This window comes from Gadus macrocephalus, chromosome 15 (genome assembly GCF_031168955.1).
Source record: "Gadus macrocephalus chromosome 15, ASM3116895v1".
Taxonomy (NCBI): domain Eukaryota; kingdom Metazoa; phylum Chordata; class Actinopteri; order Gadiformes; family Gadidae; genus Gadus; species Gadus macrocephalus.
The window spans coordinates 2503036-2529465 of record NC_082396.1 but is presented as its reverse complement, the minus strand read 5'-3'; the positions used below and the strand labels follow the sequence as shown (position 1 = coordinate 2529465).

The 26430-nt window shown below is 48.9% G+C and overlaps 3 protein-coding genes and 1 long non-coding RNA gene across 7 annotated transcripts in view; 1 reads left to right on the top strand and 3 right to left on the bottom strand.

The window, feature by feature from the left end:
• Positions 1-734: 734 nt before the first annotated feature.
• phf3 (PHD finger protein 3) lies at positions 735-15037 on the bottom strand. The gene is made up of 16 exons (XM_060074047.1): positions 14881-15037; positions 13202-13457; positions 12842-12931; positions 11365-12748; positions 10687-10987; positions 10040-10091; positions 9839-9944; positions 9314-9470; positions 8809-8925; positions 8462-8584; positions 7371-7515; positions 6502-6697; positions 5418-5571; positions 4732-4821; positions 3951-4146; positions 735-3531 (listed from the first exon to the last, which is right to left on the bottom strand). Exons 2-16 carry the CDS (start codon positions 13431-13433, stop codon positions 1379-1381), a joined length of 5496 nt encoding a protein of 1831 aa, XP_059930030.1. The 5' UTR covers positions 13434-13457; positions 14881-15037; the 3' UTR covers positions 735-1378.
• Positions 15038-15181: 144 nt separating this feature from the next.
• Positions 15182-21328, bottom strand: si:dkey-103j14.5 (isoaspartyl peptidase/L-asparaginase). Of its 2 annotated transcripts, none has more exons than XM_060074049.1 (7): positions 21233-21328; positions 19979-20182; positions 19529-19671; positions 18780-18943; positions 18271-18358; positions 17471-17581; positions 15182-16030 (listed from the first exon to the last, which is right to left on the bottom strand). In XM_060074049.1, exons 2-7 carry the CDS (start codon positions 20163-20165, stop codon positions 15860-15862), a joined length of 864 nt encoding a protein of 287 aa, XP_059930032.1. In that variant the 5' UTR covers positions 20166-20182; positions 21233-21328; the 3' UTR covers positions 15182-15859. The 2 variants fall into 2 exon arrangements, with proteins under 2 accessions (XP_059930032.1, XP_059930031.1); XM_060074048.1 differs by having other exon boundaries at positions 18240-18358; positions 21233-21324.
• A 4388-nt stretch (positions 21329-25716) lies between these two features.
• The window catches only part of LOC132473109 (uncharacterized), a 1039-nt gene continuing 325 nt past the window's right edge, over positions 25717-26430 (bottom strand). Inside the window, exons 1-2 of the long non-coding RNA XR_009529256.1 lie at positions 26409-26430; positions 25717-26275 (exon numbers count right to left, since the gene is read on the bottom strand). The exon at positions 26409-26430 is cut by the window's right edge and continues 325 nt beyond it. This is a non-coding gene — a long non-coding RNA (uncharacterized LOC132473109). The remainder of the gene's footprint in view (positions 26276-26408) is intronic.
• khdrbs2 (KH domain containing, RNA binding, signal transduction associated 2) overlaps positions 26268-26430 on the top strand; it is a 55517-nt gene continuing 55354 nt past the window's right edge. For all 3 annotated transcript variants that reach the window (XR_009529254.1, XR_009529255.1, XM_060073081.1), the window contains exon 1: positions 26268-26430. This exon is cut by the window's right edge and continues 47 nt beyond it. Coding sequence is in view for 1 of the 3 variants with exons in the window: in XM_060073081.1 (XP_059929064.1) it covers positions 26387-26430 (44 nt within the window). In the remaining 2 variants the exon portion in view is untranslated.

The following is a 26430-nucleotide window of genomic DNA, read 5'->3' as shown; positions in this document are numbered from 1 at the left end:
ACCGCATTCTTGATACTAACCAGGCGTCACTACCGCTTGTACCACTGTGACAATTTCTTCTACACTTTGCACTTATATAATCGTATATCACTCTATAACGAAGAACTTTGTGCATAACATACCTTATTAGGCTTAATGACATTTAACAAAACAAAAAGGCAATAATATTTGCAATAAAGAGCTGTAGGAAGCTTTCGCCAGAGAGCATGGCTTTCTGGTACTTCAACTGTCGCAAAAAAACAGTTAAGTTACCTTAACATGCAAATTAACTGATAAACGACCGCCCATAGATTTTCAGCGACCAAGACAGCCAGCGACCACAGCGGCTGAAAGCAGCCAGACGAGCGACCTACGACGCGACCAATGCGACCTACGACCAGCCTCCTACGACGCGACGCACGTCGTTGGCCACTCAGAGAGCTCGGCCTTCCTCGAAAATAAATCTCTTTGCGGGTGCCGCCATTTTTGTTGAGAGCGTCATCACTGAACTCGGTCTACTCGCTCAGAATTCCGAGGGGGCCCGACCAAAAGGGGGAGGTGCCTCCGTGAAATGCCGCAAGAAAGCTGGGAGATTATCCCACTTGCAACTCGGGAGGCTGGTGTCCGAGGCATCTGGAACACACCATCATCTGAGGACGTGTGCCACTTTACATGCTAGTACGTAGGGTTTATTTATTTCATTTAAATAGCCTTTATATGTCATTGTTGTGTTATCAATAAAAACAAAAGGTAAATATGATCATACAAAAAGAAAGATTAGCTTTATTATGAACTGTACATAAACGGTGCAAAAGCACACTGCATTTGTAATGTACACGACAAGCCAAAATGTACAACTTTCTCCTTAGAAACGTTTATAAAATATTTAAGCAACTTTTTAAAATTGAAAAAAAAAAAGAAAATACAACTGCGGTTTACATTTTTCCGCCCTTTTTTTAGTTGTTACATTCATGCCAAATATTTGTAAGCGTCTGCTGAAAAACGAGCTATCAATTCATATTCTGCAATTGTGCTGTTGGTTTATACTCCTTTGAACACATGAATAAAAAAAAAGGGGTCTGGGAAAGAAAAAACATTTAGCGTCTGTGTGGTTAGTGTAGACGTCAACAGCCGACAGACAAAACACATTTTAAAAGAAAGGTACTTTTTTAAAAATATGAATGCGTCGAGAAACGTAGTCACGCACTTCAAACGCGTCGGGAGAATCCACGGACTCTCTCGGTCGGTCTATCGTGTCGTCGTCGTACCGGAAAGAACGGTTAAAACAGGGAATGTTTATCATAAAAAAAAATAAAAACAAAACGGGACACAATGGCACGGGAACAGCTGCACACTAGTGTGTATATTAAAAAAATAAACCAAACTAAAAGCCCCAAACTCATGAGTGGCTATCCCGAGAGCTGCGGCGGCCGTTGTCGTGGTCCGAGTCCCGCCTGTGTCTGTGGCGCTCCTTGTGGCGGCCCCCGTGCTCGTCGCCACGGTGACGCTCTTTCCGCCGCTCCTCCGAGTGGCCGCGGTGCCGGCTGCGCTCGCGGTGCCGGTCCTGGTGCCGGCCCTTCTTGTCGCCGCTGTGACCCCGGTGGTGGCGGTCGCGGTCGCGCTCCCGGTGGTCCCGGTCGCGGTCCTCGGCGTGCCGGGGCCTCTCCCAGGGGTCGCTGTAGCGGTCCTCTGGCCGCTTGTAGTCCTTGATGCCGGTGGTGGTGGAGGGGGAGGGGGAGGGGGAGGGGGGGCCGGCCGGCTGGGCGGGGGCTCCCTGCAGCAGAGAGGGGGGGGCGAGGGAGGCGGGGGGGCTGAGGAGGGGCGGGTCCTCGTCGCCGTGGTCGTCGGGCCCCTGAGGAGGAGCGCCGGGGGCGACGTCACAGTCGGGGCCGTTGTTGGAGGCGGGGGCCTCTGGGACGCCGGGGGGCGGGTCCCTCGGCAGCTCGGGGCCCGCCCCCTGCGGCCCAGCGGGCGCCGTGGGAACGGCCTGAGGCACGCGGGGATCCTTCGTCTTCTCGCTGGGAGAGCTGCTGCCGCTGAAGCCCCCCACCGCCACCCAGGACGGGACCCCCGCCTGGGGGAGGGGAGAGACCGCGGGCTGGGAGCCTGCGCTGGTCTGGTTCAGACCGCTGCCGGCCTGGTTCAGAGCGCTGCCGGCCTGGTTCAGAGCGCTGCCGGCCTGGTTCAGACCACTGCCGGCCTGGTTCAGACCACTGCCGGCCTGGTTCTGACTGCCGGCCTGGTTCAGACCACTGCCGGCCTGGTTCAGACCACTGCCGGCCTGGTTCAGAGCGCTGCCGGCCTGGTTCAGACCACTGCCGGCCTGGTTCAGACCACTGCCGGCCTGGTTCTGACTGCCGGCCTGGTTCTGACTGCCGGCCTGGTTCAGACCGCTGCCGGCCTGGTTCAGACCGCCGCCGGCCTGGTTCAGACCGCCGCCGGCCTGGTTCAGACCGCTGCCGGCCTGGTTCAGACCGCTGCTGGCCTGGTTCAGACCGCTGCTGGCCTGGTTCAGACCGCTGCTGGCCTGGTTCAGACCGCTGCTGGCCTGGTTCTGACCGCTGGCCTGGTTCTGACCGCCGGCCTGGTTCTGTCCGCTGCTCAGCGCGGGAGCGGGCAGCGGCGTCGGGCTGGCGGCGGGCGTCGGCTGCAGCCCGTTATCCTCCCCCCCCGTCGTGTACACGGAGGACTTCTTCAGGATGCCGCTCAGGGGCGCCTTTGGGCTCTCCGTCGCGGGTTGGGCCGGCGGCGATAAAGTTCCTTCGGCGCTTTCCCTCCGTGGGTCGGCGGGGACGGCGGCGGCGGGGACGTCCTTCCTGGCGGGGGGCGGCGAGGACAGACTGGCGAGGTAGGCCTCGGTGGAGACCCCGGGGGGCTTCTCCCGGAGCGAGACCCCGGCCCCCGGCCACGTGGCCACGCCCGTCCCGTGCAGAACGCGCTGAGGCGCCGCCGCCGCCGCCGGTCGGTTGTTCGTGTCCGCCGCGCCGGGCGTCGCCGCCACCGGCTTGGGCTCCCTCTTCCTGATGACGAAGCGGGTGGTGGGACTCTTGACGGCCGGCTTGGCGGTCCCGGGGTCCTCCAACGCGGGGGGGGGCTTGGCGCTGAAGTCCGGCAGGGGCGGCAGCTCCCCGCCCCAGCCCAGCAGCACGCCGGGCAGGAAGCGCAGCGGCTTGTAGGAGTCCGACCCGGGCTCGCCCTCCTCGTCCAGCGACGCCTCGTCCCCCACAGGCTCCGCCTCCGGCTCCTCCGCCTTCTCCTCCGCCGCCGCCTTGGGAGCGCCGGCCGGCTTCTCCACGTCCCGGGGCTTCTTGGTGGGGATGAGGGAGGAGAGGTACTTCTTGGCGGCCGCCTCCTCCTCCTCTTCTTCCTCCGCCGCCGCCGCCGCCGCCGCCGCCGCCGCGGGGAGCCGGGTGCTCGCGGCCGGCGCCGGCGGGGGCGGGGTCTCGGGGATGATGGCGGCCGCCTCGTTGGCGTCCACGGGGAGGAAGTCGCGCCGGGCGCGCTGGCGGATGATCAGCCCCAGGAGCAGGTTGGGCCGGTTGTTCTCCAGGCCTGCCCGGGGAGAGGAGAGGGGGGGGGGGGGGGGGTTAGGGCTGGACCACTCGGAACGTTTCAAACCCAACCCCATCATCGGATTTTTATTATCGGATTTTATTTGAAGATTAACATTTTTAATTAAAATTTGGTGTCCACAGACTTTAGCCAAACTCTAAACATTTTCAGCGTATGCTGCCATGTTGACATTTTAATCTTTAAAAATAAAACGAAAGAAATATATAGATGTTTTTTTATTTTTATCTTTTCAATAATCTTTATTCTTAGAAATAAAAAAAAGGATTGACCATAAATTCGAATTACGATAAAAATAATATTTTGATTAATCGCCCAGCTCTATTGAAACAGCAAGATGTTAGTTTTTTCATGTGTGCCTGCATGCTTTGGGGCTGGGGGGGGGGGTAGGGGGGGTTTACCTGGACCGTCGAAGGGCACGAGCTGGTGCGGGACCTTCTCGGCGGCCCCCAGGGGGATGATGTACATGTCCCTGACCTGCTTGAGGTTGTTGGAGACCACCCCAAAGCGCTTGCGGCTGCTGAAGTAAGCAAAGAGGAGAGTGTAGGAGATCTCGTCCTCCTCAGTCTCCGGGCAGAAGCGGATGAGGCACACCTCCTGGGTGGGGGGGGGGGGGGGGGGGGGGGGGGGGGGGTCAGACAGAAGGTGGAGGTCTTTTAGCCACAGCCAGAACTACGTTTCTGCCCTACAAAGGTTTTTTTTAGTCCATATCCTCGCCACATGAATCACACTATCAACCCTGGTACCCATTTTATACAACCTTATAAGACCCAATCCCATTCCTACCCCTTACACCTTCCGCTTGCCCCTTGTTTTGAAGGGGTAAGGGTAAGGGGTAGAAATGGGATTGGGCCTTAGGCCCAATCCCATTTCTACCCCTTACGCCTTCCCCTTCTCCTTACCCCTACCCCTTCATAACAAGGGTGAGGGGTAAGGGGTAGAAATGGGATTGGGCCTTATAACCAATCAATGCAAGTCGTTGTTTCAGCAACGCTACAACCGCCCGGACAGATAGAGGCTTACAAATGGATCAAACACCTGTCTCCTCAGTTCGGTCTCCGTTCTGTGCCGTGTCTCGATTGAGAGCTCGATTTACTCCCCTGTAACCACACGGAGTACGAATGCGACCACTGCATCGATTCGCCCCCAGAAGAACAGCTTCACACACACACACACACTCACTTTGGTCCCAGTCGCTCGGATCTTGTCAAAGTAGTCCCACACCAGCTGAGGGTTTATCCTGCCGCCCACCTGAACGCTGTCTGGCAGATCCTGTAGAGGAACAACAACATTTACAACAACAAAACAGCAGAGAGCATGTGTACGACATGAGGCCCATGGACTAAATACACTGGTTAGCCTCCAGATGCGATGGGTGGGCAGGTAGAAGGGCTGCTCCATTATGGAAAAAAAATCATTATCACGATTATTTTGGTCAATATTGAAATCACGATTATTCAAAGGATTCTTTTTGGAGTTTGAAAACACGATGTATTTATTCAGCATGCCTCAAAAACACTAACTGAGAACTTGGAAACTTCGGCTTAAGAAAATACACAAAATGGTCCAAAAGATAATGTTCAAATCTAAAATAATGTACAGATATGTATGCAGCTGTTCTGCACTTTCTATAAAACATTGCAAATAAAAAAATATAAAATCAAAAAATCGATTATGTTAATTTTGTGATCGTTTGACGCTAAAATCGAATTTCGATTAATCGCCCAGCCCTAGCTGGTAGTACACTACCCAGGTGTGTATCAAGATCCCCTCCCACTAGACTCTCTCCAGGCATGTTGAGGCATGGACCGACAGCAGCCTCTAAACCCAACGGCTCCGTTCCAGCCCTCTGGCCCCGCCCACGTTACCTCGGTGAGGTGGTCGAGGACGCCGGACACCGGGAAGGCTCTGGTGACCAGCTTGGCCACGGCGGCCATGTTGACGAAGCCCCTCCACATGCACTGCAGCGTGGACAGGAAGGAGACGCCCTCGTCTTTAGCCGACGCGTAGCTGTAGTTTGACCTGAGGAAATAAAACCAGACACGTTCACTGTGGAGTAGAGCTTCGACCAAAGCAGCTGACGGCGAGAAGACATAGCCCCGAGGCGATACGAGGTAAGGGGCTCCAGACGAACATGATACAGAGGAGGCTGGAGTAGAAGTGGCAGATGAGTTGTTCACCAAAACTGGGTTCGCTTTTTGGAGGGGGTATTGAAATCAAAAGTATGCAAATGTATATATTTTTTTCGATAATAAAAGGTACATTGATTGAAAGTGTAGCATCATAATGTAATAACCAAAAATGATAGAATTATGACCAGTGAAAGTCAGTTAGCAGCCGGTCAACCACATTTTTTTCCGCACTGGACAGATTTAGAGAAGCAAATGCCACCGAATTGGTGGAAGCCCGGAGCCGTGAGCAAAGGGGTTGGACAGGGTCGAGGGCCTCCTGCTCACGCCAGACTTAAGTGAGGCTGGAGACCGTGTGGACTGAACACAGAACCGCTGCGGCCGGAGCCGCGCCATCCCAGGGATTCTCCACTAGTCTGGGGTAAAGGCTCAGCACCGTCCACATCAGAAATTCCAGTCACACCAACTTTAAGTTGCGGGGAACGATTAGGAAAGATGTCACACACGTACTCGGATATCTCACACACACACACCGCAGCTCATCAGAACATGACACGCATTTGCACTTCTTGAAAATATGCATTGAAATGGAGAAGGGGCTTGCATTCCTTGACTTTAATTTTTTTCCACTCTCTCAATAACCCCGGGGAGAAATGAGAGATGTATGAAACACGAGAAAAGCCCATGGTACACACACACACACACACACACACACACACACACACACACACACACACACACACACACACACACACACACACACACACACACACACACACACACACACACACACACACACACACACACACACACACACACACACCGTGCTTCGTGGCCGCTGGACACCGTGTTGCGGAGGCTGGCCTCCAGGTCCTCCTCCTTTGCCGTGGTCGTCGTGGTCGTCGTCGTGGCGACGCCCTTGGCGGCCCCCTCCACGGCGGCAGGCGGCCTGCGGGCCACCCTCGTGGACACCTTCACCACCTTGGTGGGGGCCTCTTCCACGGGCGGAGCCATGCGACCTGATGGGTCGGGGACGGATGAAAGACGTCACATGATTTAATTAAAGGAGGAAAAACAGCGACGCAAATGAGCTGCGTCATCGTGTCCCCGCATGAGACTACCGGTCCTCTGACCTTAAAGGGGGAGTGTGATTAGCCGTCACAAGCCACTTTGAAAATAGGCCTCTATCCAGCCCACATCTAGGTGGACACGCCCACTTGTGATGTCAGAAGAGGCCTATTTTCAAAATGGCTTGTAACGGCCAATCACAATCACACCTGGTGGTGTGATACGTCACCTTTAATAACGACCCGACGCAATAACGAGAGAGCTGTGTGGAATAGAGTCTGAATACTCGCCGCTCCTTTCCAATCGCAGCACACGTAAGCTGCTACGCTGCAGTTGAAAGATGAACTAAGAGTACCTTGGGTAAAGGAACTGTTTGAGTAATGATGATGATGTCAGGAGGGAATGTTTGTTTACCTTTAATGTTTATAAGTTAGCCTCTTTTGTTGCTAAAGCCTGGATGAAACGTCAGGATGGTTTATATCGTTAACGTTAGTATTGTTTAGCATCTACTTTTGGTTTTTGGTCTGTCCATGTTGTTTAATAATGGTGTCTTGTAAGCCCTTGTGGGCTGGGCAATTCAAAATTCATTGAAAGAGCTTCGGTCAGGACCGATGCGCGGCTCACCTGTGCAGATCTTGCAGTGGAGGTCGAACAGGTGAGACTTGTGCTGCCCGGTGGTGTCTTTATCCACATTGGCGCTGCTCTCCGCCTTCAGCTCCAGGGGGAGGAGGTCGACCGCCAGATCCAGCAGCTTGGTGGGGGAGGGACTCTGGGGGAGCCACGGGCCAATCAGAGCAACCAACGGCAGAGCAACCACACCGTAACAGGATAGGGTGGCGAGAATAGGGGAGCAACGACGATAGCACAGCAACAAGCTAAGTCCACGAGACACTACCTCTTGCATGTGCTATCATATATATATATATATATATATATATATATATATATATATATATATATATATATTAGACTATATTTATTAGGGATGCACCGAATTTTCGTCGACCGAAATTTTTCGGCCCAAAATGGCCCAAAAGCGCAATTTCGGTTTTCAGCCGAAATACTTTTTCAGAAATTTGTGAAGACGCAAACAAAAAGCGTGGCCAGCACACGCTTGTATGGATAAGCGCCAATATGTCTGCGGTGTGGACGTTTTTCAATGTTTCTGAGAAAGACCCACGTATAGCGATTTGCAAAAATTGCAATGCCTTGATTTTAATGAAGTTTCGGTTTCGGTTTTCGGTTTTCGGCCTTGGCTTCCTTCATTTTCGGTTTTCGGTTTCGGCCAAGAATTTTCATTTCGGTGCATCCCTAATATTTATGCAACTTAAGTATGCTACTTGTGCTGTATTGTCGTCTATGTCTTTTGTGGGATACACTCTGAACGAAGCTGGCAAACAAACAGAGCCAGCTTCGCCCCTCCCTTCCGTGTTTCGTGCATCCAGTTAAAACTATCATGACCGCTGCGCAATACCCCACAACACACACCCCTTGTCGTTGATCGGTTGGAATACTATTTTGTATTTTAATATTATTTTGTGCGATCTCGGAGCATAGGCTTCCTACAGAGACGCGTTTTCTTTTGACGGCCTGCTTATGGGGCGGGCAGCTAGCGGATCGTTAGGAAAGATCAGATGAACGTGATCATTTATTTGTCGGCCTGGAATCGCTGATACAACCTTAAACGTAGGGAAAACAAGTTGAATGAGACGTACCTCGGGCACCTCGGCTGTCTTCGCCGGCTCCTCGCTCTCGATCTCGATCTCTCCCTTGTGGGTGATCTTGGTGATTGGCCGCCTCTCTGCCTCGCGCTGATCCTTCTCAATCATCTCGATGGCCTGGAGGGAAAGACCTGAGCCGTCACAACACAACCCGTGCCCTCTCGAACACCACAAACGTACACACGGCATCTGCGGCTTCTGTCAATTTGAGACGGTTTGAGTCGAGGCCGAGTCCCGACCACGGTAGCTGTCGTTTTCCACTGAAGCACTAAAGACCTGTAGAGCTCCATGATTTCCTCCTGAATGCTTTTCCTTTGAACGGGGGAACGTTGTTGACTCACGTGGCGGTTCTCTCTCTGGCGCCAAGCTGCCAGCTCTTTGGAGGCCAGCTCTTCAGGACTCATGCGACTCAGATTAGCGGGAGAGATGTCCCCTTTCAGAACCCGCCGAAACAGCACCTGCAAAACACAATGGTACAAAAGTGGAGACGTGTCAGCGCGGATGCACACATTTATCCATTTCTAAAAAAGGGTAAATGGACTGCGCTTTCAGATCTGAGGCCACTCAAATGCCCCACTACCGTTAATGCCTCGCAGTCGACCATTCATACACACACGGCGGTGTCAGCCATGCCAGGCAACGGCGCCCTTCTATTCACTCAATGGAAGTGCACGGACAGGCGCGGTCGCATTGCCTTGGCTTGCAGCTTCAGCAGAGGAAATTACATCATTCGTTCCCATAGTTTCGATTCACACCCTCGATAAGCAAAAGGGCGTCCTTAGGCAAGGCATCTTGCTCAGGGACGCCCACAGGTTCGTCCTGTAGCCACGAGAACCCTTGACTCACGTTGTTCTTGGTGTCCCGGAGGTTGAACATCAGGCTCCGGTACTTGCTCTTGTACTTGCTGTCGGTGTCTTTGTACAAATGAAAGAGCTCCCTCTCCGTCTTACGGGCCACCTCGGAGGCCCGCTCCGGCGCCAACTTCAAGTCCGACTCCTTGAGCCTGAGGAGAAACACGGGACTTTTTATTCGACACGTCTCCTAAGAGATAGGGCCTAAAAAAAAAAAAAGTTTGGTTCCTGTTGGTTGTCAGTTGAGGTCATGGGTAGGTAGGGAATTTATTTTATTTCTTTATTTAATTTTTTCCAGCGGCGGCGAATGATAGGTAGGTTGTTTTCATTTAAAAACGAGAATGAAGAGGTGCTGTACCAAAACGTGATTATAGTTTGCATAAAAAAAAAATAAAGCTCATAAAATAATTTGGGTCGCACATAAATTGACAGGGTCGGTCGGAAACCGGAACCAAACAAATTTTTTTTTTAGGCCTAGTTGCTCGCTGAAGTGGCATCTTATCAAGACGTGGCGGCTTACCGTTGCAAGAGGATTTCCTTCAGAGAGTCTCGCACACTTCTTCGGATTTCTTCGACAGAAGCGGGTTTCTTCGGAGCCGAGGAGGAACCCTTGTGCTTTGGATGACCTTCAAGAGCGCAGAGTGGGCGTCAGAGATATTGCCTTTTCAAAGCCTTAGTGGGGAAACCTCTGACAACCTCTGCATAAAAAATATGAACATACCTGTTTTGTGCGCAGACTCTTTTACCTCTGTGGACTGTCTTCGATCAGACTCCTGTGTAGGAATTAAAAAAGAATGACTTATCTTTACACCAATCCACCTTGCTTAAAGCCAAAGAGAACATTAGGTGAAGCATGTGATGTCAGGTGAGGGATAAATAACCGTCTAAACTCTACCCAGCGGGTGCTTGGTTAACCAAACACCCATCCCTGTTCAAAGAGCAAATCCCCAAAAAACAAGAGGCAACAGAAAAGACAACCAACCCGTGTGCAGTGGTAATACTTGCTATGACAATATCAGTATAAGCTGTATAAGCTCTCGCACACAAGTCGACAAGGGCCAACCTCTGCGTGACTTTCCCACTCACACGGATTAGACACTTATATTGTTCTTAGGCCTAAAAAAAAAAATGTTTGGTTCCTGTTGGATGTCAGTTGAGGTCATGGGTAGGTAGGGAATTTATTTTATTTATTTATTTTATTTTTTCCAGCGGCAGCAAATGATAGGTAAGTTGTTTTCATTTAAAAACGAGAAAATTCGCTCATCCTTGTACAGAAAGAAGAGGGGCTGTACCAAAACGTAATTATAGTTTGCATAAAAAAAAAAGTGTTCTCTCCTTTGGAGAGAACACTCGGCAGCGCCCGCTTACCTTCTTCATGGGTCGGAGGGCGCCGGACGCCAGGGCCTGCGCCGGGCCTGGGCCTTGCCTGGGCTTGGCGGCCGGGGTGTGGCCCACGGCCTCGGGCACGGGCGCGGACTCTACCTCGGGCGGCGGCGGGCGTTTGGCGGCGCTCTGGACCTCTGGCTCGGCCTTCACGCTCTCGTCGGCGCAGCACTTGAGGCACACGTACATCTGGTCCTCGTCCTCCATCTCCTGCACCTTGGCCAGGTCCAGGCCCACGCAGTCGCCGTGGAACCAGTCGTCACAGCGACCGCAGCCCACCATGAACCTTGGTGTGGGGGGGGGGGGGGGGGGAGTTTAAGATTATCTGTGCTCGTATTGGTGGAACGCAGCCAAATGAAGGTTAGTGTTACACCAGGGGATTACTGCACACTCTGTGTTGACGGAAACTGGAATCGTGTTTCATTCCATCAATACAACTTATACGAACGCTCTATATTAATCCCCATCCAAACCCTGGCCAATCCCCCCCCCCCCCCCAATCCCTGCCCCCCCGAGCCTCACTACAGGAGAAGTGTGTTGCCAAGTGGAAAGCAGAGGCCAGGATGCACCAACAACAACGCAGGACGGCCTTCCGGAAACAAAACAAAGAACAAAGTGGCTTTCAGGTGGGTCCTCTCTCCGGCGTCCGACGGCTCTACTCACATGTTGCCGTGGTGCTTCTTGCACAGGCCGCAGCTGTTGGTTCCGTCCCAGGCGCTCTCCGCCGGCGGCTCGTCGCCCGCTTCCTTCTTGGCGGCGGCGGCGGCGGCGGTGGCCGGCGCGTTGTCCGGCACAAACAGCGGCGGCTCCTCCGTGGAGGGGGTCCGGGGTGTCCGGCTCTTCTGCCTCTGGAGGAGCTTGTCGGGCCTCTTGCCCCTGGCCTTCTCCGGCCCTGCGTCCTCCGGGGGCCTGGAGGAAGGCCCCGGGGGGCCCAGCGACGGCGGGGGCCGTTCGTGCTTCGGGTTGTGCGCGTTGAGGGTGTTCTTGGGGGCGTTGTGGGGGGGGTCCGCGGGGCCGTCACACGACGGCGCCTTCTTCACCGGAGCGGCGCTGGAGGGACCCGGGGACTTGGGCTTCGGGTTGGCGGGTCTCCCGGTCTGGACCTTTAGGACTTTGGAGGCGTGCTCAGGGTGGGAGATCTCTCCGGGTCTCTTCAGTGACACCGCTCCCTTCTTGGGGGATTTGGCGCTGGGCGGGACGTCGTCTCTCTGGGGGGGCTTAGTGGGAGAGCTCGGGGCAGGGTTCGGCGTTTGAATCAGGCTCTTCGGTCTACGGGAAACCAAGCTCTTGTTCTTAACCGTGGGCAGCCTGGGTTTAGGTTTAAACATCGCTTTGGCGAAAAGCTTTAGCTTGTCCTTACAGTTCAGCTTGTCAGTAGAGCCGGTGGTGTTGTTCGGAGGGTTCTCAGTCGGCTTGACGACATCTTTCCCCGTAGCGGAAGGCGTCTGCTGGGCGGAGTCGCTCCCGATGTCAACCTTGGTCTCTTCCGAGCAGGACTTTGGCGCGGGGGCGCCGTTGGTGGCCTGAACGTCGTTGGGGTTCACGTACGGGCCCAGTCCGAGTGCTCCTTCGACGCCCCCCGAGCCGACCTGGTTCTCCGCGGTCGGATTCGGAGCCGTGACGTTACTCGGCACCGTGGCGTCGTCTTCCTTGGTGTCGGCCGCGACGGCCCCGTCACCGCCGGAGGTCAAACCCTCCTGAAGGCTCACCGGCTGGCCGCCGGCGGCAGCGCCGCCGCCCTCACCCTCGCCCTCGCCCGCGGTGCCGTACGAGGGCCCCGGGAGCAGCTCGATCCTGAAGCCCCCCACCGTGACGGTCAGCCTCCGCAGCACCACCATGGGGCTCAGCCACAGCCCCGCGTCGAGCTCCTGGACGTGGACGCGGCCCCCCAGGCAGAGCTCCTTCTTCAGCTGGGGGCCCTGCACGCCCTTCTCGATCAGGAACGACGTCAGCTGCCGGTTGGTCGGTTTTTTGCGGGGCCGGCCGCGGGGTTTCGAGTTGACGGGTGAAGCGGTCGGAGCGGTTGAGGTCTTGGGGGCGACCGTTGCTGTTGGGACAATAAAGAATTGAACATCAGCACACTTCAGTGACGTAACGCTGGGTTATGTAATAGGAACATTATTGAACGCTCTCCACTTACCCGAGGGTGTGACGCGCGGATGTTTCCGGGGCCTTCCGACAGAACGGGGAGCCGGTGGACTCGGCAACTTCCCACTGATGCCATCGAGACCTGAGGTAGCAAATATATAGTAAATGCATGAACTTTTGCGAATTTGATCACAAACCTGAAACAGAAGCCATCGGTCAAAGTATTTCCGGCAACATTTGGCTGTCGACATGTTGTACAAGATCTCGACCCAATTGATTTCTGCAGCTGTGATTCAAAACTCTCAAACTCAGGTTTCAACAGGTAGTTATATATAATACATATCTTTTTTTATTTATTTTACATATTAGTTTAGTCCTTTTTAGTTCTTAAACATTGCCATTCCGTACATACCTGTAGCACCAGCAATCAAAAAATTGCCCTCATCATTTTCCAATGGATTAAACTGAGAGCTTGCCGATCCAAACATTGGATCTTTGTCACTCAACATGTTTGTCAGTGAATCTTCCAGCAGGATACCGGTTCCAAACTCATTTCTTGCTTCACATTCCAGATTTTGTCCAGTCCCCAGAGAGTCCAACTGGTCACTGGGAATCAAATGATTCAAAGTCTCCACAGTGTCCATGAATGCTATTCCCCTCTTCACCACCTGGGTAGAACAGTTGAGCACAGGTGTCACACTCACCTTATAGACAGGGAGGTCCCCAAAACAACTACCACATTTGATATAATCACGTTTAAGTACAGTGGTATAAGAGCCTGCATTATTACATTCAAACATTTTCTACATATAGGCCAAATATTCGATACAAACCTAACTACCAATGGACTAACTTATATAAACTAAAACATGAATAAGGGTTAAATGGACGCACGAGTGTTAGCAGTAGCATTGGTAACACCTGCCCAGTAACCTTGGTACGAATACCTACTACGTTTTTTTACGTATAGATTATATTAGAAATTATAACGCTTTTTTTAACCAATATTCCTGAGGAGGCAGTATAATTCCAAAGAGAGACTACCTTTTTTAAATCTGAAATGCTACAAATGCTGTGGATTCATCACTAAATGAATGAGCTGTCATGGTTGACAGTGACACGACTGGGAAAGAGCCAAGGCGCTAGCATGCTAACACTTTGAACTTCGCTCCATTGAGTGCACTGTTTGAATGAAAAAAAAACAAGCGTCATAGTATTGTATTTAATAGCGATAACGATAAACTCATCAACATTGCATGTCTACGGGTAGCTGGGCTCGTCCTCTTTTTACCGGCATGCTGTTGGTTTCACCGTAATCCTACTTTGTCGATTATTCAAAGTCTTCTACAGAGAGTGGACTGTTCAGACTCATTGACATAAAGTTGCTCATACATAACAATCGTTGATTCAAAGAGTTTGACACGGGCGGTCTGTAGTAGTGCAATATTGTGGAGTTCATCGCCCTGTAATGCAATCAGATAAGACTTATATGTTTCACGAATAGGGCACTCCATGGAGGGAATTAAGAGCTCGCAACGTCTTCCTAGTGGTTTGCGGCTAGCTAACCCTACCACTAAGGGACCACCAATCGGTTAGATAATCCTCTACAGGCCACAGATAGAACTAAAGTAAAGCACTGGTGTACACGTAGTATGATAAAACACACACAATCAAAACACAGTGTACGCTCTGTACCAACAGAGCATAAAGTGAGCTGTATGCAGCGGGCTAGCCCGAGAGTGGCTAACAACAGTTAGCTTCCACGCCAGCATGGAAGCGACAACTACTTTGACTACGTTGCTTTAACGTCGCCGTTACTAACGGGCCTATAGGTCTAGATGCCCTGCTCATCGAGTAACCCCTGTGGGTTGATACATCGCTCGTTTGGATGTAAAACCAAGTCCCCCAAAGGATTCTAGCGAACTGGAGAAGGGTTAGCAGAGGCCTACCAAGTTTGTTTGTATTCTCGCTAGCAGCTAGCTGGGATTAGCTAGGATCACGCCCCCCCTAAACAACATTTAGGGGTCCCCTATGGCGGAACATAGATTAACGCACAAAGCTGTTGGGTATCGTGGCCCGCATGTCACTTACTGTTGTGGTGTAACATAGCAGGATTTTTCGTCGATTGCAGTCGTGGTCAAAGTGCCCAGGCAGCCTGTAACTTCCTCGAAGTCATACGTCCAGCCTGGCCGCTGTTGCCGCTGCAAAGCCCCGCGACGAGTCCTGTCAACCAACAGCCCGGGTCACGTGGCTCGTATTTACAGTAAGGTTACAGGGTCGCGTGTGTCTATCCAAACTTCATGGACGAGTGGTGTTATGTGTCTCAAATTATATATATATATGAGCATACTTTTTCTAAACCATTTATAACAATATAATATGCAATCCAATACAGCAAGTTCAATTATTTTATTGTATCTTGAAATAACTAAAGAAGTACATAATATACCTTGTTAAAAACATTCAAAATATTCAAATACAGTAAAATCCTACCCCAAAACTACAAATATATAATCCAAAATTGAATAATAATAAAAAAAAGTAAGTATTCTGCTGATTTAAACAAAGGGTGTTGATGAAAAATTGACTGATTTTTGTGGATTCATAAGACAAAGGCATACATTAGATTGGCTTTGGGTATTTAGATTAGATACAACTTTATTAATCCCCTGTAGGAGAAAGTTGTTAAATTTGTTATTACATAGATTGACTAAAAGTTATTATTAGTTAGTACTAGTAGTTCTCTAATAGTTTACTTTCGTAATATTATGAAGATGCAGCCTTAACCTATACTTCCCGTATTCCTAATGTGCAATATAAAACCCTGTTACATTCACATTTAGGGCATATAGCAGACGCTTTATCCAAAGCGACTTACATCGGTTAATACGAGCTGGCGACAGCCAGCTCGTCAGGAGCAGTTAGGGTTAAGTGTCTTGCTCAGGGACACATCAACACTCAGCAAGGAGGAGCTGGGGATCGAACTAGCAACCTCCTGAGCTAAACCTATTGTACACTTAGTCACATTTCCTTCATTGGACCGGCTTGTCTTGAAACCTTTCCTGGGGATTCAACCCGTACCACAGAGTGCCTTGCTCCGCGGCTGCCCAGGCCATCCTCTCGGTGGTGAAGGTGGCCGCCCACTGCCCCGAGGGAGAGACCGCGATGGCCCCGCCCCCGCCATGGACACGCTCGTCCATGTAGCGCAGAGAGAGCTCCACCGCGGCCTCCACTTCTTTACCTTCATGTGGGGGAGAACACACGGCATGTGAAACAGGGCCGACGCTGGCCGTGGCGTTGCCCTAGGCAACTCGACATTCAATTGTGCCCTGGTCAGGTCTTCCGAGCGGAAGACCTGAATATACAATTAAGAAAAAACAACGGTGGGCCTCTTCATAACTAATTTATATATTTTTGTAATTCAATAATGTAATAATTATTATTATATTTTTTTTTTTAGAAACCTTACTTTTTGGTGCCCCACCCAAGGTACTTGGTGCCCCTACGCACTCTGTGTACTCTGCGTATAGAGAGCGGCGGGCCTGATGTGAAATAACAAATACAAATAGTAAAAGTTTATCTTTTTCTTTAATCACTCAATCACTCTTTTCCTCTACTTTTCACAGTTGAGTTGCAGTGAGACGAGTACATTTCCCCCGTGTGGGATTGATAAAGTTTTGTGTTATCTTAATTCATTTCAAATCATCGGATTCATTAACGGATTTCCACTAGGGTTCTTGGGGCATGAAATCAGGGCCCTGTTCACCGTTTGGCCCCCCATCTTTTGATTATTATTATTATTATTATTAGGTATTTTCTGTTGAAAGAAATCAGCATCTGAGAAACGAGACGCTCAAACCCAATGGCAATCATATCTCATTTCTGGAACTCTAAACTTTCTCGTTTTGAACTAACAAGATTAATTTCAGCAATGTTCATTGCTGGCATTGATAAGTTAGCACAGGTGTCTTGACCACATATGTTATATTTGTTGATATTGTCTCAATTAATCTCTGAGGCATAATTAATTAAGCAATTTTTATTTTACGTAAATCTGGACACCTCTATGATTGATTGCTTATGGATTTCCAATTGGAATCAACCTTTCCCAATGTGTACATTTCCCTGGGCCTTCGTGTTACCCTCCCTGTAAGCCGACACACCGACACTCCTGTATAAATTCTTAAACACTGTGAGGTTTGGTGACCTCTGTGTTTGTGTATGTTTGGGATTGGAAGGCATGGCAACAAGTGTTTTCCCGGGCCCTGAATGCTCACAATGATGAAAGACCAAAGCCAACTGCTGCATTGTGAGGATGGGATTACAACTGTTCTTTCAACTGAACAATCCTCTCTTTTAGAGAGAGCGCTTTGCAATATAATATCCTGATGTGAGAAACAGCAGCTTTGCTTATCCAATTCACACTATGACAATGAAATAGCAAGCCCTTAAAAAGAAATTATTTTACTGCCACTGTTTATACTATCTTACAAAGGCAAAAGCAATATTATATGATGTCTAATATATATATATATATTATATGATGACTAGGTAACCACCAGTGGATGGCGATGGGGGTGAATAAAAGGGGTGACTTATTTAGCCTCTCCAGTATGAAGGGAGCAGCGTGTTTAAGTGTTTCAGATAGATCGTAAATGACACAATGAAAGCAATACTTAACCTTGCTCAATGTGGAAAATGATGAGGCGAGCCAAAGTGACTTTAAGGATGGACTCTCCGTGACCGGTGCAAGACACTGCGCCGCTACGGTTGTCCGCGTATCCCCCAGCGCCTGATTCACAGGAGAGAAGGGTCACTGGATGGTCGGCTGTGCTCTTTTCCACGTGCTGCTACCATCTCTCAGCTCTCAGAGAATCAGAGTGATTTTGGTTGCATGGTCCTCTGATGGAATCCTGTCCACATGCTGAAATATATACTATGTGATGCTGTTACTTCGAGTGGAAAACCTTCTTTATGTTATATTTTCTTCTTCTTTTAAATTCTTCTTGTTATTATTAGTGCAGTGCCCGTTCCAAAGGTGCCTGTACAGAACTGTCTGATGGCTATTGGCTATTGCAATGTGATGTTGCAAATGTGTGAAGTCGATCGGATGAATGGTGGTTCGATAAACATTATAGTCAGAATTAATATAAAGTATTATTAAGATTATACGTAATGTATTTAGGGTAGACCCATACAAGTCATATAGTCTTACTACCCTGTCTTTTCTTTATTGCGGTCAATTTGAAATATACTTTTCAAAGACTCTGCCGAGGTAAGTGTAATTAATATTGATATAATCAGGGACGTTTAAAGCGTCAGGGTCAAGTCCATGGTCGCATTTAACAGCCCATGTGGTTATGAACGGTTAATCATTATGTGAAGCTTCTTACAACCCTATTATAAGTAAAAGGACATTTGACAAGAGGGAAGGAAATGTGTCATCCTACCGATGACTGGAGAGTCTCCCACTCGGCCCACCATTTTGTTTCGTATCCCTCCTGTCGAAGTGGCACAAGCCACATTACCGCAAGAGTCCACGGCAACAGCCCCGACCGTATCATGACACCTAGGGCAAACAACAACCCTTCATCTATCTTCATGGTCTACGGAGTGCTGTAAGCTTATACGATAGAATAACATCATTGAAAAAACCTAGCAATAACGATGTGACTGCAGTGTGTGTGTGTACCCTATTGAGAACACAAACTAACCAAAATGACAGCAAAATTATTGCATCATATCATGTGGCTGTAGAGTAGAGAAGTACATTTTTTTTAAACCATGACCTGTTGATTGGATGGTACTTTTCATTTCATTCCCTGATGGAAATTGCCTTTTTCAACAGGCTTTTTTGAAAACACAAAAAATACTCAAAATACTTGGTCCTCATGTATTTCTGTTGTTGTGTCAATTACCAAAGTGTGCTGAAACCAAGGATCATACCGATCCTGTGTTTCATGAACCCTCTTGTCCGCCATACCACCTACAATTGAGAATGGAACAGCTCCTTCACTCCAGCGCCATACTCCTTCGCTTTCTCCCACTCTCTCCTCTCGTAGGCGGTCACCAGCGTTTCGGTGGGAGCGGTCTTAAAGCCGATGCGCTCGGCAAACAGGTTGGCCCCTCTGCTGGTTAGCATAACGTGGTCGGTCTTCGTGTTTCCAAACATGTAAGGAGAAGATTTACATCACACCAAATGGGTTATTTTAACAGTTATTTTTTTTTAATTGAAGGAACATTACTTGGCTTACAAGCGTTCACTGTTTGCCTCCCAGCCAATAGGCCTTAGGCCAAAAGGAAGGCTCCTTGAGGAGTGACGCCTAAGGCCTACCTGATCTGTGCTGGTCAATACTACGAATTCAAACGCTTTGTGTAAAACATGCCTGCAAAATGGTAACCAAGGAACAAAACAAAACAGAAAATGAAATAGAGATCTCAAACGTCATGCTTTTTCCCTTCCTAAATGTGGCATCATATCCAGTTTGATTCTCCGGTAGATGATTGCCACCACGCCACGACGATGATGATCAACCCCCAGCCGCCCTCAGCAGATGCTATGTTGGAGTCCTTCTCTCACCCGTTCCCTCAGAAACAACAGGCTGCAGCTGTTGCTCTGCTTATTCCTATAATCCCCTAGCCAGACATCTACAGTGTGTATATATACATATCTCGATATATATACAGAGATATATACTATACTATTATATATATATATATATATTTGAAAAGGGGGCACCTTCTCCATGACGGCCCGTGCGAGGGAAACAGGATTGGCGATGTTCTGAACGCAAGCCACCGCTCCACTCCCGAGAGTCTGTCCGTCCATGATGATGGCGTCAAGCTCCACCTCGCCGTCGGCGTTCAGCACTGCGCCATGTCCTGTAATCAAGCGCCCCCCAACCGCTCACAGTTCAGTTGTATTGATTCACAGAAACATATTCTGACTCACTCCCCTTTAGCAACCGGGCTGGGCTCAAAAGCAGCATGCAGCATGCATTTCATGGATGTTTGGTCGATCTATTCAGGATTTCAGCAATGCAGAATATAGGCCTATTATATATTATATAAATGATTGTTATATTTTGTATTTTTACTCGCCCAACTCCAGAATTCACATCAACGCGGTGTAAAACTAAAAACAACTAGATACAATAAAATAATAACCGCATTCAAACCAAGCTCTGACCTGCGTCGAACACGGGGTTGTCCTCCATGGCCCTCACGGCCTTCTCCACAGCGTCCAGGGCGCTTCCCCCGGTGCCCAGCACCCTGTAGCCCTCACTGGCCGCAGCCTTGACCCCTTTCACGGAGGCGTCCGCCAGCTCGTCTGGTATCGCCCAGGCCCCTCCGTGTACAACTAGGACAGCCTTCATCGTCTCAACTCAAGGCTCCAGGACGAGAGAGGATTGAAGAAAGGGTAGGTCATTTAGATTAGTTGGTAAAGTTATTCACATTGGTTTATGACTTCTCAAATCCAATTCATTGTTTGTTGTTTGTCAAAATGTTTTGTAGCAGATATGTTTTGAGAGTACTGTTTTTCGTTTTTTTAATTCTTTGTGAATTGCAATGCTTTTATCATCTTTTTGTCACATGTATGAATCACATCTGTAGATACAAGAAATGCCAAGACTACAGGCAGTATTAAGATAAGCAACTCTTCAATTACATTCCTTGCTAGCAGATTTGTAAAGTGTGCAAAAGTGTGTTCATCTTTGTATTTCAATGTCTGCACTAATAGTTGGTACCTGACTAAAAGTACAGTCGTTTATTGTTCAGACATTCATTTAGAAAGCTAAAACAATTTTGTTACTGATTGACACGTTGGGTTGCGCGTGTAGTCAAAGGTTTCGCAAGGTGTCGTTGCAGCGTGTATGACCCAAGCCTCGCCACTGGGTTGAGCTATAGAGCTACATGGTATTTAAAAAAAGCTTTGAATCGGTGCATGTTTTCCATCCGGGCCTCAAAAATCTGTCAAAAAAATTTAACTATAGCGCATATTGCCTCGTACATACGGATTGCGTAAAATGGTGACGTTTCGTAATCTGTTGACGTAATATAGTAGTGGTTTCGCCTCAGTTGCAAGGAGTTGTTCTGCACATGTCAAGTTTACTGCATGCGTTTCGAATGTGTTGGGGTGCACGTGACGCATGCGGCGCAACAGGGCGCAACGCACGCAGTCCAATTTATAGGATTCCTTGGAAACTGCTACGCAACTAAGTCATCCTTAGGTAAATTAGGTGAATATACTTAATGCGTTGTGGTTGTTGTTGTTGTTGTTGTTGTTGTTGTGGTTTTTGTTGTTAATGTTCACCAAATAAAAAGGTACCTAAATATGCAAGTTGACAAACTCCTACCTAGAATAGCAATCCTACTTTAAAACTGAACTGCAGGTATTGTTGCAGAAGCAGATATGTAGCCGAAGGCGCAGGGCTTACCTTCCTCCTGCTTCTCTTCTTCTTCCGAAAGATCAGCACCACTCAATGAGAATAAGGGGCGGGGCCTTACTGGTGTTGTCGGGAAAAGAGCCCCTAACCAAGCAGGGCTGGTAAATGACTTTCTTACGTAATAGGTTTCTTTTCTTCAGTTAATTTAATTGGTGAAATGTTTTCTATGATGCAACCAAAATCAATTAATGGTTGCATTCCAGACTTGTAAGCGACAATATGTTTTGTGTAGGTTATTTGTAGTGATGGCGAACGTTAGGTAAAGACGGACTTTATACTCCAACTTACGAACGACCTTACGTTCTGCTGGTGCAACCGCCTCCTGGTGGAGATAAGTAGTTTTATGCACGTGAACCTACTAAGATGGAGCAATTTGATTGGTTCGCTATCTCGGGATATTGGCCATATCCCATGATTGAGATCTCAAACTCGGGATATTGTCTTCCTCGTTAAACGTCCCGCTTTGCAACGCTAATAAAAACAAATAAACCTCTAATAGAAACCAATAAATGTTTTATCTTGATTCTTTTTGGAGTGTTCACGTGTAGTAGTAGGCCTATACTAAAACAATTATTCACCTCAGGCTCCGTGAATAGTGGCGGCTTTCCCCCACTATTCACTTAGTACAAGCAATTCGTCACATTTGCAAAGCTCTCATATATAGCCATACTTTTTTGTGAGATGCCTTTACATTTCCAACTACAGAGTGTGTTAAAAGTAAAGTAAAAAGTTAATCCAACATGATCATCCTCATAAAACACATAGCCTACAATACATATGGAAAGCAATTCAAACTTGGGCTTCTTACAATCCAAACACAGTGAAATGAAAAACAAGTAGGAGCTGAATAACATTTGCATAAATTAACTGAATTCCCGTTTTATATTTTGTATCTCTCTCGTTTGACCACTAGAGTGCTGTAAGAACCCATTGAATTTGCTGCATAACATCTAAGTTCACAGAATTTTCCATGAGATTCTTGCCCTTGTCTGTCGTTTATTTGTAATGCATCTATAGCGGCAAACTGCGTTTCCATTTGAAGACGTGTACAGTGTTCATGGCAGAGAATACTGGACACATGTATTCGACTCAAATGAAGTAAGACACACAGGATGGCTCCAGCACCATGGACAGGGGAACTCAACCTGTCAGCGCTTTACAATGCGAACTCTGGCTCCTAAAAACAAATATATCTACACATATTTCTTGACCAAAGTCCCATTTTCCGCAGTTGCTCGCTGTTGTTCTAATGTGGCTTTTTACTCAAATCCTTTTTTAATAATTTCCCGAGTTTGAAATTATATGAACAAGGTGAAATGTCACAGTCGAAACTAGATCCATACTGTAATCATTTCCTGTATTATAAATGAGAGTGCCCCAGTAGGCCATTTAGATTTCTAATCCCTTTGGGTATTGCGCACCTGCTCCAAGGTCTCAAATCATTCTCACCACATGAATATCATCATCATCGTCATCGTCATCACAACCATCATCATCATCATCATCATCATCATCATCAAGACCGCCACCACAGGCACAAAAACACCTTTAAGTAAGTAATGAAGCAGAACGTGGCCAATGTGCTGCTAAACTGCTTATGGCCCAAACAGTCACTATTTCGCTAATTGTTTGGTTTATAAAATAATAGGATTACTGAAAAAAAGGTAACCTACTGCTTACGGCGCCAAAGACCCATTTCAGAGCAATTCAGACCCAATTAATCCTTCATGGTGGTTGAATTCCCCTGAGTGCACCTGTGGAACGCTGCAGAGAAGAGAACAGAGACCAGATGCAACAAGAGCTCCTGTCTTTCCAAGTGAGGGCTGTGATTTATAATTCCCCATATTTACTTTTTACTGTGCCCCAAATCTGTCCAGGCTAATGTCCGGTGGGAGGGGATGTTTTATTGTTGTATTGGCAGTTTTACACACAGTCCATGTGGTATTTATTTACAGAACAGGACCAAGCTAAAGAGAGGCTTGAACAGGGAAGCTCCGAGCCCTGCAGCATCACCTTGGGTCTCCTGCATCCTGCCATACAAGCAGAGGGTCTCATCATCCTCCCCCTGCAGGATGATGAGACCCTCCTGGGGACAGAGTGGGCTCTATCCCCTCAGAGCCACCAAACCACCACTGATTAGTTTCATATAGATAGATAGATAGATAGATAAATACTTTAATAATCCCAGAGGGAAATTATTTAAACCGCATATATACTAAACATCACAGGGAGATCGGCCCGAATCAGATGAAGTTGGGTTCGATTGAACTTTGATTGAACTTTGTGTTATATCGGATGAAGCTTGATGATGAAGGGCTTTTTTAAGGCTAACTTTACTTGGGTCGATAGGAACGGACAGCTCATAAAAGTAAAGTCTGCGTACATTTCCTGTCTGGGATTAATGAAGCGGGATTGATCTGTATCTAACATATCGGTGCTGTTCATCAGAAAGACAATCATCGAGTTCCGGTCATTAGGGCGATAATAATGACAAACCATTCATCTAAAGGGACCCGACCCGATACACACAAACAGAAGCACTGTCCCCGCCGTCCCCACCACCACCTCCATCACAGCGTCAGATAAGGACAGATTACCCAAGATGCCGTGCTCTGTCTCTCTCTCCCTCACTCGACCGCCAGTGTACTCAGCCGTGGAGGAAGTGCCAACACAATGCACACTGTTGCCGCTATGCCTCCCTCATTGAGAGACAACAGAAGATGTGCTGGCCTGGCAGGGCCGGCAGGTACAGCTGCGCTAGCTGCTGTCTTGGCGGGATGTATTCTAGGAGGCTGACAAGACCGGGCGCCCACGGCCTGAGGGTCCCCAACGCCTACTGCTGGAAGGGTACCAAGGACTGCAGGGTGTGTGTGTGTGTGTGTGTGTGTGTGTGTGTGGGGTGCTATGTGTTAATCTCAGCAGCAAAAAATTAAATAAAAAAGGGATAAGCGGTCTGAAGGAACTCGCCTCATTCCTTCTCTCTCACTCTCTATCCTCCTCCTCTCTGACTCTATCCTTGCTCTCTTTCTCTCTATCCTCCCTCTCTCTATCTCCCTCTCGCTATCTCTCCCTGTCTCACACACTCCCTATCCTCCCTCTCTCGCTCTCTCTCTCTCTCTATCCTCCCTCTCTCCTCTCTCTCTCTCGCTCTCTCTCTTGTGAAACTCCTCTCTCAGCCAAATCCCCCTGAACACTCTCATATGTGTGGGGGTGGTGTTGGTGGTGGAGGTGGGGGTGGCGGTGGGGGGGGTAGTGGGTCTTGTGCTACCTGCTGTGTCTACACACTAAATCCTGTGCTAGGCTATTCAAACCAAAGAGACCGACCTGCCCCTCAAACACTGTTCTCTTTTTCCGTTGGATGCTGGATCAGGTAACCTAACGTAGACCAGAATTACAGAAGCCAGAAGATAACAGACCTATTGATGCACGGCTATTGTCCGCGCACATAAGGGGCTGTACACCGAATGGCAGAAACATACTACTCAATGACGTAGCTGAGAATATGGACTTCGGAATATGGACGTTTTATATCCAACCGGGCCGGCTCTCAGCAAGGGGGAAGGCAAACCCTGATAATGAATGTCATTCAGGAGGTTCACACAACAGTGACTGTAGCTGTAGCCACAACAGAGCTCTGCCTGCTCTCCCATGTGACAGATAGAGAGTGAGAGAGGGAGATAGAGAGGGAAGGAGAGAGAGTGGGAGAGAGAGAGAGAGAGAGAGAGAGAGAGAGAGAGAGAGAGAGAGAGAGAGAGAGAGAGAAAGGGAGTGAGAGAGAGAGAGAGAGAGAGAGAGAGAGAGAGAGAGAGAGAGAGAGAGAGAAAGGGAGTGAGAGAGAGAGAGAGAGAGGGGAAGAGAAGGAGAGAGAGAGAGAGAGGGAGGGGGAGAGAGAGAGAGAGAGAGAGAGAGAGAGAGAGTATTCCCCGGGCAGCCCACCTGGGGGAATGCGAGACGGAAGCTTCTGTTCGACTGGCCTGGTTTTCTCGCTGATGTTTCCCAGTTTTGTGAGAGCTGCACCCAAAGCAAGGCAGTGCCAGCGTACTTCCCCTCCCGCTGTCCACGGGCTGGTGTCCTGTCTCTGTGTCCAAGAACCACAACACTGGCCCACCGGTTGAATGGACCAGCACATATGCATGGTCATTATCACTAATTGCAATGTGCAATAGCCAAGAGTCCTGTTGCAATTACTATGCACTATGGGAGACACTTTCCGCCAACGACACTGAACTCAGACACAGGGGGGGGCTAATGGAGCAGGGGTCAAGACTGGCTCAAAGATGCAATTGCTTACAGGTATGTTGTGGACATTGAATCTAGAACCTTTCGTCTGGGAGTCAAACACCAGTATGACTCTAACCTGCCACCTACCACAAATGAATCCCTCCAAACTGGAATGAGGCTCCCCAGGTCATCATATAGTAAAGTATCGTAAAGTTGCTTGACGTATAAGTAAAACGATTTGATTTGAAGATGTGATAAGTAATTTGAGAGGGTATCGCTGACTTTATTTATTGGTGATATTGAAAGACAGTCTCTGCTATTTTTTGCGCTCACAAGTAGACATCCTATTTCAGAGCTTATTCTCATCTTTCATGAAGGTTCCCAACGACTTTCTTTAAATTTCGACTTATTCAATGACAGGTCTTATTTTACTCGCTATACCAAAATATACAGCTTCGAATTGTAATCTTACTCTCTTCCTGCCATAATGTGCTGTGAGAGATACTTGTCTGTGAGTGCAGGTATTCAGTCACTCACTGGGACCCGTTTGTTCGGCATCACCGCCCGTCCGTGGATCCTGGATTTGGCCAATGAGGAGCATTAGGGGCGGGGGAACACACCGCTCGCAAACCAAGTGTGGGACTCTCAAGTCTCCAGCGGGGTGCCGTCTATGCAGAGGGGGGGGAAGCGAAATGTGCTGTTCACACCTCTAAAATTCCAACCACCAGGACCGTTGAACTGAGCTGCATCACTGGAATCTGGATTTCCCCCTCCCCGCTTTTTTTGAGTGGGTTCCTTTTTCTCCACGCTGTCAACCCCTAAAAAAGGAAATCATTTGTAAATTGCAACGCTCCCCACCGTAGATTGTACTCCGGGTCGTGTCTCACCTGCACACCGCACCGACGGCTCTTACTGTACGAACGAGAACCATGCATCGGGAGAAAGACTTACCTGAACTGATGGCGGAGAAGGA

Coding starts and splice junctions, on each gene's coding strand:
- phf3 (XM_060074047.1), bottom strand. CDS start 13,433: ATGGACACTGTGGAGACTTTGAATCATTTGATTCCCAGTGACCAGTTG. Junction 10,988..11,364: donor AAGAAGCACCACGGCAACAT/GTGAGTAGAGCC, acceptor CCCCACACCAAG/GTTCATGGTGGGCTGCGGTC. Junction 3,532..3,950: donor CGTGCCCTTCGACGGTCCAG/GTAAACCCCCCC, acceptor CTCCCCGGGCAG/GCCTGGAGAACAACCGGCCC.
- si:dkey-103j14.5 (XM_060074048.1), bottom strand. CDS start 20,165: ATGAAGGCTGTCCTAGTTGTACACGGAGGGGCCTGGGCGATACCAGAC. Junction 19,672..19,978: donor CAACCCCGTGTTCGACGCAG/GTCAGAGCTTGG, acceptor GCTTGATTACAG/GACATGGCGCAGTGCTGAAC. Junction 16,031..17,470: donor CATTTTCCACATTGAGCAAG/GTTAAGTATTGC, acceptor CCCCACATGAAG/GTAAAGAAGTGGAGGCCGCG.